Source organism: Pteropus alecto, unplaced genomic scaffold (assembly GCF_000325575.1).
Source record: "Pteropus alecto unplaced genomic scaffold, ASM32557v1 scaffold335, whole genome shotgun sequence".
Classification (NCBI taxonomy): Eukaryota; Metazoa; Chordata; class Mammalia; order Chiroptera; family Pteropodidae; genus Pteropus; species Pteropus alecto.
Genome location: NW_006436757.1, coordinates 213979 through 227468, shown reverse-complemented (window position 1 = coordinate 227468; position 13490 = coordinate 213979). Strand labels below are relative to the sequence as shown.

The window sequence follows — 13490 nt, the reverse complement described above, 5'->3', positions numbered from 1 at the left end:
TTCCCTTCCCTGAAACCACCTTCATTTCCATGCTTTGCCCTGGCTGCCTCTGCAGGCTTACTTCATCTCCTTAGGGCTCCCTTGAGCACCTCCTGTGTTCATGGAAATGAATCTCACCCTCCTCCGAGCTCCTCCAGCAATCTGCACATGCACCTTATGCACTGACCATGATTATCGCACCTGCTCATGCCTGTCAGCATCTGTCCTTTTCTGCCTGTGCCTAAACCCTTAACTCTGGCCCCCTACTCAACCCAAGCCTGCCTTGGGAACCCTCTCTGAAATCATACCCTGAGCAAACGCCTCCGTTCTCCAAAGGAATGAACTGACACCCCAACTTCGAAGACAAGCTGTCCTTGGGGCAAAACATTTAGCTTAGAGACCACTTGCAAGGGGGAGGGGAGCCCCTGGACCACTCTGTACTCCTTTGACCACTGTTAGCTGAGTAGTTTAGGACAAGTTACTGAACTTCATTGATCCTTACTTTCTGGTCTGTAAAATGTAAGTGAATGTGAAATGAGCTGGTAAAGATAAGAAGAGCTTGAAGGTGCTTCCAAGCTCCATGAAGAAGGGAAGCAGGAAAGACAGGGGGATGTATAGCCTACCTGTTATGTTACAGACTTAATTGCTAGACTTCCTATCATAACAGATGACCAGAAACTAAGTCTATAATATAGCAGGTAGGCTATATAGCTCTGGCTGGTTATAAATTGGTGTTTTTAATTTGTGCCCACTTTTCCACAGATACAACATTGAAGTTTTTTAGGCTCAGATCAACCTTCAAATATCTATTTGACCCATACTATAATTGAACTGTATCATTTCAGAACCTAGCCTTTATTTATAATGTTATTTTCAAGAGAAACTTCTTTCCATGTTCCAATTAGGGATGTCAAGAGCTTTCTCTCCCCTGGCCTTAGTGTCAGGTGAGACCTTTGCCACACCCCTGTTTGTGAGTTTAAGCTGAGCACATCAGCTGCTAAAGCTGTTCTGTAACAATGAACACAAGCAATCGACTCCCTAACAAGGACACCAGAGCTTACACCAAGTTAGCACTGTCCTTCAATTCTGTACTTGTTCAGCCATGTTGCCAGTGCTTGAAACATTTTTTTAACCCATTTCTCGTTTGCCCGGAGAATACTCACCGGTGGTGCTTGTGGCAGCAGCGTTTATCTCAAGATAACTCGTGGATTACAGTCCTAACCTTACCCCTAAAGTTTGCTACGAAATATCTGGCTTTTACCATTATTTTCACATCACTCTAGTATATCGATAATTTTTGGAAATAAATCACATCGTTCTACTTATAGCATTCTGTTTTTAGTATTTCCATTTACAAAATAAAGTAATTCTTGATCGCTGAAAGATCGAATCCTAGAAAACGTAGCATTCTTATGCGTGGTGTTAAATTATTGCTGGTAGTGAGCTGCGTTTTTTTTTTTTTTCCCAAATGGGAAAAGTGTTAAAACTCCTCTCTGATTTTTCTTCCGTCATTGAAAACCACGCACACATCACCAGCACCCAGTCACACACCCACATCCTACGCTGTCCCTTCTTCACAGCCAAGCTTCATTTCTGACTGAAAGGGCGTTATTACCCACCTTGTTTGCCCACTTTGTTACTCTTAGCTCTAAATGACATCAGGCTATTTTCATAAAGTTGAATGCACTCCCCCAGGAAGACCACTCTAGGGACATTCTAGAGAATGTGATTCAGGCTCTGAGGGAAATTCCTAAGAAGGGTTTGGAACAGACTTTCAGCCTCCCTTGGTGACTGGTTAGTTGGTGACAATAGCCATCTGGAGGAGTAAGTTCTGGAATGTTTATTAAGTGACTAGTCACCTTGCTGGGTGGCACACCTTATGCTATAATGGGGTTCCATACCACAGCCTTTGATGTGCAAACTAGAGCAAAGTAACACCCATCTTGGAATCCGATATATCTGAACCAACCACCTAGGGACTTCCCCCTGAGGGCTCTCAGTGGTGCTGGTGGCCCTGGCCTGGGCTCCAAGCAGCTGAGGAGCCACAGGATGTCCAGGGAGGAATTACCTTGAGAAACCATCACCCTACCCTCTCATTTACTAGTGAGGAGACTGGGGTCTTTAAGTGTGGGGGAATTCATACATGCCCCGCAGCTGAACAAGGGGGCCAGGTCTCCAAGCTCGGCTCAGTTGTCTTCTCCTATACCCAGACGGGGGCAAGTCTCAAAGGTCTGGCAGGGCTGCTGAGGGGAGTCCAGCTCTGGGGACCCCTTAGAAAAGGGGAACCTCCCTCTATCATTTGCAGGTGAGAGATGCCTACAGGATGACCTATCTGGGAGTCCCAGCTCCATTCTCTGAGCCGCCAGAGACTCTTGTAGGGCAACAGGGAGAAAGCACTCCTTTGTGACATAGGACATCATCCAGGGTTCAGACTAGAGCAAAGATTAGGAAAACAACCTTTTCAGCTTTGGTTTGTTAGCAAAGTGGAGGCCACCACCAGGCAGAGCCTGCTGTCTGTGGGCAGGGACTCTCTGCTGCTCCACCTAGCCCCTCAGATGCTCTTTATCTAAGGAGGAAAAGGTATGCATCTGTCCCCAGAAAGCTGATCTTAAAGATCAGCTTTTGACCTTCTCTTCTTTCCTTCTGTGCTGTTCCTGGGAAGGGACTGGGCAGCTTGTGTGTGTCTGTGTCAGAGATGACAGCACAGGCCCAAGAACATAAGCACTGTGTGTGCCCTCACTGGCATCGAGCCTCACCTGGTCCAGCATCAGGCCCAGGCAGACTGATAAGGGCCTGGGGTGTGGGCCCCTCTTCTCTGGAACTGCTGCTCAGCCCTCGTGGCACAAACCAAGTAACAGATTTGACAGTGTGTACCTAGTGCATGCCGTAAGGGAAGAGCAGAATTTGGCCCTTGGGAACTGTGAGACTCTGTGAGACCTGGCCATCAGCTTCCCCATCTGTAAAGAGGGGGTGATGGTGGCAGTAATCAAAATAACAACTCCCAACAGAGCATTAACTTTGCGCCAAGCACTACACTAAACGCTTTACCCACATCATCTCATCTCATTCTCGCAGTGACCCTCAGAGCCAAGTACTATTGTTATCCTCACTTTACAGATGAAAAAAATGAGGCTCAGAGGAGACAAAGTCACTTGCCCGAGGGCACACAGCCAGTGAGTGATGGAGCTGGAATTTGAACCTAAGTCTAGAGAATCCCAAAGCTTTACTTTTAATTATATGATGGTCTCTAATGTACTTTAAAGGGATTTTGTAGTCTCTCAATGAGAAAATGTTCCTGAAAGTGCCTGATCAGCTCCTGAGTGCTGAACAGTGCTAGTGAAGAGTTGCTAATGATTCCTATGTGACATTTTAGCTCCCTGAGATGGTGAAGCAGAGTGGGGACATGGAGCATAGCACCACGCACAGGTCTCCTTAAACACTGCTTGGACTGAACTGAGTCAGAAGGTATTGCTGGCTGGCCCCAAGCTGCTTTGGTGAGCCCTGAGAGATAGTACCATCCCGACCATCCTGACAGAGAGAGAAAGCAAAGCTGGGACCTAGGGCAGCTCAGGAGGTAGACAAGGGTGGCGGCAGGGACAAGAGGAGATGCCAGACTCACCCAACGTTGAGAATCTTTGGTCTCTGTAACCCGGAGCCCTCGAGCCTGAAGATGACGCCGGTGAGAGTGACAGGCAGGGGGTTCTTGAAGACAATCTGTACTTCGCACTCCTGGCCAACCACGGCTGCTCCCAATAACTGAGAGAAAAAGAGACCCACCCCCACATCAGAGAGCCCGGCCAAATACATGGGGTCCATACATTCCACCAGAGAGGGATTGAAACCTCCCCAGTCCCATATTTCTGCCTTACAGAAGGCTCTGCATAAGCCAGAGAGGAAATTCCAAGCCGCTCCCCAGCTGAAGCCACCACGGACTTGGGGAGATGAGATCTCATTTTACAGGGGAGGAAACTGAGGTCCGAAAGCCCAGAGCCAGTCCCTGACCTTCTCTTCCTGGAACTGCTCGTCAGGCCAGCCTGCTCCTGATTTAGTGCCCTGTCCCCTTCCGCTCCAATTTCCCTCAGCCCCTGGCCATCCCTCATGCCCCAGCCAGCTGCCCTCACCGTGAGGGAGAGGTCTGGGGTACGCAGACGGAAGGTGTGCTGCTTGGCCAGCACTTGCCCGTTCTCCTTGACGTGGCCCGAGACATTAAGCAGCATGGACCCCTGGTCCACGAGGTGCGGCTGATATTCCTTGTAGGCCACGGGCATGGTCACACGGTCCGCTGGGGAGAAGAAGCATGGTGTCACCAAGGCCTGCTTCCCCAGACATGGCCTCTTGGAGTCTCCATGTCCACAGCCCCAGGTGTCTAGCTATCTAGGGGTCAGGGCTAAGGAAGGAGCACTTACAGGCCCCTGGGGCCAGCACCACTTCGTTCTTGCTCTCCTTGAAGACGGACCCTGTGACGCCAGTATAGAAGGTGACTGAGAGGTAGAGGTGCAGCTTCACAGTGCGGCGGCTGCTGCCACGATTGGTCAGCACCACACAGACAGTCAGGTCCTGCCCCATCACTGCATCCTGGGCCTCCACCTGTATCGCCACATCCTCAGCTGAGTCCCGGGTGGCATACACATTGGGTTTGCTGCCGTGGGCGGCTGCCGTTTCCACTGCCTTCCGTTCTGCTTCTGAGCCTGGAGGTTGAGGGTCAAGCGTGAGGTTACCACTCCTGCTGGGGTGGGTGGGTGCTCAGTGGGAACACTTCATGTGGGCCAGAGCTGGCCAGGTTGGGGGGATGGTACCTTCTGGGTGCTTATAGATGTTGGTGACATTGTCCCGCATGTTGGAGCCAATGGCCTTTGTGATAATGAGCGTGCCAATGGCCTTCTCCTCCACGTATACAATCTTGAAGCTACCGTCATCTTGCCGCTGCCAGTAAACCTTGTCACTGTTCACCTATTGGGGGAGGGGTGTGTGAGCCAGGAATGAGCAAGCCAGAGGGTCTGAGGTTGGACCTGACCCCTGCTACCTTCCCTTGCTCCTCGGGGGCTGCAGGAATGGCTAGGTCCAAAGGCTGGGAGCTTCCTGGCAGAGCCAAACTGGGAGACTTTCCAAGCTGAGCCAGACAAGGTCAGAGAGCCCGGAAGAAGCTGGTCTAGGAGGCTCCTCACAAAGCACTTTGGCATTAATAACAGTAATCCCGTACGCTCGTTCACTGACTTTGTGACTTGTAAGGCAGTTTCATACTCAGTATTTCTTTTGATATTGAGTACAGAAAGCACAGCAGCCATTATTATTACCTTTTACAGGTGAGGAAACTAAGATTCTTAGAATGGGTGCCTTGCCCGAGGTCACACAGCTGGTCAGTTAGCGGTACAGTCAGGCCCAGAGAACCCAGGACCTGTGCCAGTGCTCTGGCCCTCCATACTGCCCAAGAAGGCGCACAGAGCACCGCCCTCACCTCGGCAAAAATGAAGGGCGTGTCATATTTCATGTAGACCAGGCCATTCTTGATGGACTCCACGGAGCAGGGGCCACAGCAGAAGATGCCTAAGGGAGTTGGGGCAGGATGAAGGTGAGAGATCCAAGGAGGCCACGGGGACTCTCAGATCCAGGGGAGAGGCCCACGCATCCAGGCCCAGTGCCCACTGCCTGGGAGTCAGCCACCATCCAGTCCAATCCAGGGAGAGTAAACAGAAGAGTGAAATTCCATCTGGCCTCAGTCAGTGCGGGGCAGGGGTAGGGCAGGGGACAAGCCTGCCTTGTTAACTAAATCATTAACACACTCTTCCTCCATTAGCTGAAGATAGATGTTGGCTGTCTGTGATCTGAAGAGGTCAGGATCCCATATATTAAGACAAATCCAGAACCTGTGGTAGCCCTGCTTGCTGGCTGGGAGACCAATGACACCACAGCCACCATTCTAGAAAGATCCAGAACAACCCCCAGCTCTGCAGCCTGCTGTGTCCTCTCTGTAGGGAGGTGGGAGGGATGCTGGTAGAAATAGACTGTGACCTCATCGTGCTCAGGAGGGATTTTTAGAGGAGATGGGCTGACAGGGAGGAGGCTTAACAGTAAGTGAAGGCCATCCAATAGGAAAGAATCTTAGAAAACACTTAGCACTATGGTCTCCTTTTACAGATGGGGAAACTGAGGATCGGCAAGGAAGTAGATGTCAGGATCTCACAAGACAGCTGGATACAAGAGAATGAAAGGAGCTAATATTTACTGAGTAGCTACTATAGTCCAGGTATGCTGCTAGTGTCTCTAAAATGTAATTTCTCATTTAATCCTCCCAACCACCCCATATGGTACACATTATTCCCATTTACAAACAGGAACACCGAAGCCCAAAGATGCAAGGAATTTGCCCAAGCTGACATATCTAAGAAAGAATCAAGCTGGAATCAAGCCTGGGTCATGCTGGCCCTAGAGCTCCTGCCTGCCACCCATCCAGAGTGGGGACGGGAACTCAGTTCTCCCAGTGTCCTGGGCCAGGCTGTTCCAGCATTGCAGGCATTGCTGGGTTGCACAATTCAGGGGCACTGTTCACACAGATGATTGAGAGGGAGGGTTCTGACCAGAGACCAGAGGAAGAATGTAGGCTAGGCGAGGGCTATCTGACCCAGGGTGAAGAAGGGAGAAGCAGAGGGGAGGCAGCATGAGGGGCAGGTTGACTGCTTGGGGATGGAGCGTTAAGGTGGGAAAGGGGAGAGACCTATTTGAGAACAGAGTGTATGACAGGTCTAATTTTTGCAGAAACGTGTATTATGGAAAAGAGACTAATGGGTTATATCATCAGTAGTTATCTCTTAGGGCTGGATATAGAGGTTGATTTTTTCTTTGAACCTATCTGATTTTTTTTTCTGTACTGTAGATATTATTTATAGTGAGCAATAGAACAGACAAGAGAAGAACTTGGTGAAACTGAGAATGCGTGTCAAGAAGGGAGGGTGTCAGGGACTGGATTTGCTCTGTTGCTGACCTAATGCTCTGTGCATAGAGAAAGTCACTCCACCTCTCTGAGTCACTGTTTTCCACGTGTCCCACAAGGGCTTGGAGTGGATTCTAAACCCAACAGATCTTTGGCATCACCAGGGGAACTTTCAAATATATAGATTCCTAGAATCTATACCTGGAACGTCTGATGTTTTAGGTCTGTGGTGGAACCTAGACATTTACTTAAAACTAAAACATCCTGAGAGAGAAAAGGAAACATTTACATTTTATGTTATTCAATTCTATACTTTTTTCCCTTTCAAGTATGTATTACTTATAATAATCACCTTTTTAAACTTTAAAAATACATAAATAAAAGGGTCCTTCATCTCTAGGACATGTAAGTAAAAAAAGCAAATGAGAATAGTGGATTTTTTGGCAGAGGAAAATCTGTCACTGAATTCTCTCAAATCTTTTGACTTTTGAACCATCTGAGTATATTAATCATTATAAATAAATAAAACTTAGGCATATAATTATGCGGAAAGGTGAAAATAAAGTAAAGGCCACATGACTGATAAACTCATTTAAAGAACCTTGGTGTTCTTTAAAAGCAGTGGTCCCCATCCTTTCTGGCACCAGGGACTGGTGCTCCTATGAGAATCTAATACCTGATGATCTGAGGTGGAGCTGAGGCTGTGATGCTAGTGCTGGGGAGTGGCTGCAAATACAGATGAAGCTTCGCTTGCTCACCCGCCGCTCACCTCCTGCTGTGTGGCCCGGTTCCTAACAGGCCACAGACCAGTACTGGTCCACAGCCTGGGATTTGGGGACCCCTGCTCTAAAGAACCTCTGCACTCACACTTCCACTTCTACTTCATGTCCTAGGGACCCACCAGGGACACAAATCTGGGGGCTGCTCTGATGTCGTATCGATCGCATTGTATTGGGCATCTGTGTCATGTACCTGTCTCTCCTCCCTCGCCGAGCACGGTGGCTTGATCAGCCTGTTCACACTTTACCCTCAGACACATGGTGGGTTCTAACATGCATTTGTTGAGTCGATGCGAATGAGTGCAGGGTACGATATTATAATTCATCATCAGTATATTGCATTGTGTGTTCACCACCCAAAGTCATCTTCAGTCACCATATATTTGACCCCCTTTGCCTTATCTACCTCCCCGCTCTTTGCAAGAGAGGCGATGTGAAGGTCAGGCTCAAATGTGAAATGGCAGCATAGAGAAGATGGAATACTCATCTGTGCTTGAGGGCAGTGGTCCCCATCCTTTCTGGCACCAGGGACTGGTGCTCCTATGAGAATCTAATACCTGATGATCTGAGGTGGAGCTGAGGCTGTGATGCTAGTGCTGGGGAGTGGCTGCAAATACAGATGAAGCTTCGCTTGCTCACCCGCCGCTCACCTCCTGCTGTGCGGCCCAGTTCCTAACAAGCCACGCACTGGTCCAGTCCGCAGCCCAGGGGTTGGGGACCCCTGTAAAGGACCTGGCTCTACAACTAAGTCCAGCACTAACACTCTGGAGTTTGTTACCCAGGTTGGAGAGATGGAAAGAAGGCCAAGCGGGGTACAGGAGCCAAGCAGGTCCCCGCCTCACCACTGCTGGTCTCCTGGGGTGTGGCGTCTACAACCTGCCACCCATCAAAGCCAGAGGGCAGATCCGGCCTCTTCATCCAGCAGTCGTTCCACACATGGAAGTTCCTGGAGGGACATGGAAGAGTGCTGGGTCTGAGCAGCCCATCTGGGACCTCCCCAGCACTCCTTTGGCATCCAGATCTCAGGTCACTGCTCCTTGGAAGGCATGGGCTGTCCAGCCCCAGCCCCAGCCCTAGCCTTACCAAACAGAATCGTGGTTCAGGTGCTCGAGAGGTTTCATGTTCTCATCAAAGTAGATGTCCATGGTGAGGGATGTGTCTGTGTCATGCGCTGAATTGAAGTTGGTGACAGTACGAGTGGCCAGGCCCAAGCAGCGCAACACTGTGGAGGAGCCAGGGTTGGGTTCAGGGCCCGGGGCCAGGGCAGGGGTGGGTGCAGGTGAAGCATCAGGTGAGGGGTAGCTGGGGGTAGGGGGTTAAGGGCAACGGTAGTTGCCAAGCTGGGTCAGGAGTCGCTAGGGCCAGGGTGTGTGGAGGGTTAGGGGAAGCTAGGCTGCCTGCCTGGCCTTGTCCCTGCCCAGCCTTTCTCCCTCCCCTCCCCTAGGCCTCTCTCTGGTTGTTAACACTAATTAATGATAATTAAGGTCAGTCTACCATCCACCCCAACCTGCTCCTGCACTGTAGCCACTGCTAGGCCAGGCTAGTGAAGGTGGAGCTTAGCTTCCCTCCCTCCCGCTTTGTAGGGCCCAGGCTACACGGGTCCCAGTTCCTCTATTACCTGTGGTGGTCACACCAGCGAAGACCCAGCACTGGCCATAGGGGACAGAGTAGCCAGTGCGTAGGTAGCTGAGTAAAATCTCCACACTGCCCACCCAGGCTGATGGGTTGGTGCCTCGGGAGTAATCGCCAGACCAATTTCCAATCAGGACCCCATTGTCATCCAAGGAGTTCACCTGTCCAGGACAGGATGGGGTGGGGGTAGTTGAAGGAGAGGCTCAGGATCCATCATGTGGTCCCAGCCCAGCCCCTGACCCTGCAACCACCCCTCACCCCAAAATGCCTCAGGATCTAGCCAGTAGCCGAAGGCTCGCCCACCCTAGAGCCACCTGCCCCCCACCCCCACACCTGGTCTGGCACAGGAATGTGAATCCTGGGTGTGTAAAGTATTGGGTTTGGCCCTACATTCCACGAGAGCTGGGACACGTGCCAGAAAGGGTGGGGTGGGGGACAGGCAAGGGAGGGACAAGGAGGAGTAAGACCCCTCCCACAATATCCTTTGCAAGGGCAGGGTCAGGGCTGAGGTCCTGGAGGAATCAGAAAGGGCAGGAGTAGGGGCCAAGGGAGGCAACAGGCAGACACACAGTAGGGCTCAGAGCCACAAGGGTGCTCACCATGGCAGAGATGACCCGGGAAACACTGACTGGGTCCCCACGGCCTCCATATGGCATGCCCCGCCGGTCCAGGATGTATAGGCAGGCATCCAGCACACCATGGTCAAACTGTAAAGAGAGAGGGCAGAGGTGACCGCAGCCCACCGTAGCCAAGCCCGACCTCTAGGCCAGCACCTTCTCTCCCACTCCACCCCACCCGTCTTTAGCTCTCCCAAGTGCATGTGGCCCTCGCCAGCCATACCTGGCCGTAGTTCCAGGTTCGCTCGCCAATCTGTGCTTCAGTCCCGTAGTAAATTCTCCCAGACTCATTAAGCACGTACTCCTGCCGCCAATCCTCATGCTCCACATATACGATGTCCTCTGTGTCCCCAAAATAGACATGCCTGGTTCCCTCCAGCCCTCTCCCTGGGCCCTACCTTCTCCTAGGCTAATTCTGCAGAACTCATGTCCACAGAGGAAGAACAAGAATGTCTCTAGGCTGAAAGCACTGTTCCCAGAAAGCATGGAGGGAGCATGACAGAGATAATGGGAAGAGGGTGGCTAACCAGGGCCCTGCACCGGGAGAGGTGAGGCTGTGTGACTTTGAGCTGGTCATCTTTCTACATGGGACCTAGGTCCCTTCACCCGGACAATGAGAGGCTAGCTTCTCCTAAGGGCAGACACCCAAGCACCACACTGGATCCTAGGAAAGGAAGCCCCGACCTGCCTCCTCTCCTGTCTATTCCCTGCTCCTGACTCCAGCAGACTCACCTGGGCACCAGGGATTGAAGAGGATGTAGATCTCATTGTGGGCGTCAAAGGGCAACAGGAACTCGCCAGCCTCTGAGTGTGTACGGACCGTGAACTGAAACTTGCCGATGATGGCATTGGGGGAGGTGTGGACTCGCAAGTTCAGGTTCTGCCCACTGGACTTGGTCACCTGGGCCTTCCAGCCTCCACTGCCCCCCTTGCCCACTGGGATGATCACGTGGGTGCCCTTGCCCACCTCGGGGTTGTTTCCTGGAATGGCGGAAGCAGCAATTAGCTGGTGAAGCATTCCCAAGGTGGGGGAAAATGGAGCCTTGGATTTCTCCCAGCCCCACCCGGAATATGTATGAGCTAGTGTGTGTGTGTCCCTGAGTTGGGCCATCTCCTTAGTCTGTGACAGTCTAAAAATAGTTCTGTCCCCGCCCGATGCCTGTCCACATGCCAGGGCAGAGACCCAGTCCAACATCTCAAACCTGTTCCCCTGACACTGAACTTAGAGGTGGGCAGGGGAGATCAGGCCACTGTCACCCTCTGCCTGTCTGACTGTCCTAGCTCCTGAGCTGGAAAAGCAGAGCCGCCCTGGCTGGGTCCAGATGCCCCAACCTCATGTGAAAGGGCAGTCAGATCCTGAAAGGCAACCCTGTCTGCTCCCTGGCACTGCTGCTTCCAGAACCCAGAGCATCCCTGGTGGAGGTGGTGGGGTACCTGGGAAATTAGAGGCTGGAGTGGGCAAGGCCAGGCCCTAATCAGAGGGTATGAGGAGTCTCCCGCCCCCGGCAGCAGCATAATCACCAGCCTGGGTAGTCAATGGCCACCAAGCAACGCAGTAAGGGAGGCATCTGCTCTGGGCCATGGGGACAGAGGAAACAGAGACAGAGCTGCACAGAGAGAGTAGGGAGAACTCGCCACACCCTGCAGGAGAGCAGATCCAGAAAGAAAGATACACAGAGGCAGTAACGCTGAAGCAAGCACCTGAGGAGAAAGAATATTGAGACAGATGCCCCTGGAGGCTTGAAGAGGGTGGGCTTAGAAAAATGGAGACATCAAGACCCTCCTTGAGACACACCCCTAGGGACACACACATGCACACCAGCCTTATGTGGCAGAGGAGAGGAGCTGGGCGAGGGAGGAGCCCAAAGATGCCCCTCTAACCCTAACACCAGGGCTGGGAGGCCCTGGTAGCCAGCACCCCTGCCCAAGTTTTCACCCTTCCCACTATAAGCCCCACTGACCTATGTGCAGTTCCAGGGTGATACTATCAGAGGACTCATAGGGCCGAGACAGGAAGAGCACCATGTGGAAAGCCTGCCCACGGCGCAAGATCAATTCGTCGTACTCATACTCATCTGTGTGATGCTCTCGGCGGTTCTCGCCCGAGCGTGAACTCAGCAGATCCACACCAGTCACCGCCAGCATGCCCTCTGCAAAGCCACAATTCCAGGTCAGTTGAAGCCCCAAGGGAAGTCGAACTCCCCCTTACCCCCTCATCATTAGCCTCTCAGGCTCCCAGAGATGCCAGGATGAGTGTGTCCCTATTAAGCCCTTTTGGCTCTCAGCTAAGGTCGACAGGCCAGCCTCACCTCGGATTGTGCCGTCTCCAGCTGCATTCACACCACTGCCCCGGGAGACAGGCGGGCGGGAGTCTGAGCCCCGGGAGTTAGGTCTTCGGCGTGCAGAGCTTGACCCTCGACCCCTGGAGCCAGAGCCTCGGTCTCCGTGGGGCTCAGGCCCCGAGTCATCATCTGTCCCCCTCCTGCAGGAGCAGCAGCCACAGCAGCGAGCCCAGAAGGAACGGCCCCCTCCGCGAGACCGTCTGTCGGACTCCGGCTCTGGAGAAGGCGTGGTGGGGGGCTGCCAGGGGTTCCCGCCCCAGCGGCCCACGTCTGAACGAGGACCATCCATCGTCACGTTCATGTCTGTGTGGAAGAGGCAAGGAGGCTCTGGTCATCCTCTCAGACCTCCTTTACCTAGGACACTGCAGCCAGCCCAGCCGGAAACCTGCCATCCAAAGAGCTGATTCTAGTCCCAGCCAGATGATTGAGATGATCTGATGATCCAGAGATTTCCCCAGACTCATCCAGCAACCCCCCTTGAAGACTCCTCTCAGATTCACCTAGAGAAACTTCCCGTGTTATAGAGATGAGGTTTCCCTTTTCATCCCCACACAGACACCTGCCAAACCAGATGCCCAATCAAGAAAACTGCTCAAGGACTCATCCCAGGAAATGTGTGGACACTTGTCACAGCCACAAGACCCAGCAGCATAGACCATCCCTTGGCCTGCTCCCTCCACCTGCCAGCTCCTCAGTCTAGAGATCTACCAACCAACCGCCTCTAGAACCGATTTCTTAGCAGAGATCTCCCACCCAAGGCTCCTTGCAAAAGAAAGGCGGGTGACATGCCGGACTTGTGGTCCTAGGCATTCCCCACGTCGGGTGAAACCCCTCTCAAAGTATCTGGGAGAGGCGGGGCACTGTAGGTGCTGGAGCCCACGCTCCCCCAGGGCGGCTTCGGGGCAGCCTTGCTGGGTACGCAGGCTTGGGCTGGCCCGCACTCGACCTTGCTGGGGACCGATCTGGGCTGGCGCGGACTCCAGACGGTGTCATGTGGCTCAGCATCTCAGGGCCCATTGGTACCCCTCACCTGGCGGCGGTGCTGGCGAGGACAGCGTTGAGTCCCGCGGCCACGGTGGAACAGGTCAGGACTGATGGGACGGGACAGACGCGCCTGACGCCACCACACAAGTGGAAGGTGTGGGATGGGCGGGTAAGTGGTTTATGAGGGGGGAGGGCGGGGCTGGCTTCTGGGAAGAAGGGGAGCATCCTC

General features: G+C 52.7%; 1 protein-coding gene across 1 annotated transcript in view; it reads right to left on the bottom strand.

Moving 5' to 3' along the window:
• Positions 1-13383, bottom strand: part of TGM1 (transglutaminase 1) — a 14757-nt gene extending 1374 nt beyond the window's left edge. Inside the window, exons 1-14 of the mRNA XM_006913541.1 lie at positions 13308-13383; positions 12245-12580; positions 11897-12085; positions 10668-10916; positions 10159-10277; positions 9918-10025; positions 9305-9479; positions 8770-8908; positions 8529-8632; positions 5435-5523; positions 4776-4929; positions 4386-4667; positions 4101-4261; positions 3599-3735 (exon numbers count right to left, since the gene is read on the bottom strand). Of these exons, the coding sequence (XP_006913603.1) occupies positions 3599-3735; positions 4101-4261; positions 4386-4667; positions 4776-4929; positions 5435-5523; positions 8529-8632; positions 8770-8908; positions 9305-9479; positions 9918-10025; positions 10159-10277; positions 10668-10916; positions 11897-12085; positions 12245-12578 (2240 nt within the window). The 5' untranslated portion in view covers positions 12579-12580; positions 13308-13383. The remainder of the gene's footprint in view (positions 1-3598; positions 3736-4100; positions 4262-4385; positions 4668-4775; positions 4930-5434; positions 5524-8528; positions 8633-8769; positions 8909-9304; positions 9480-9917; positions 10026-10158; positions 10278-10667; positions 10917-11896; positions 12086-12244; positions 12581-13307) is intronic.
• Between the last annotated feature and the right edge of the window lie 107 nt (positions 13384-13490).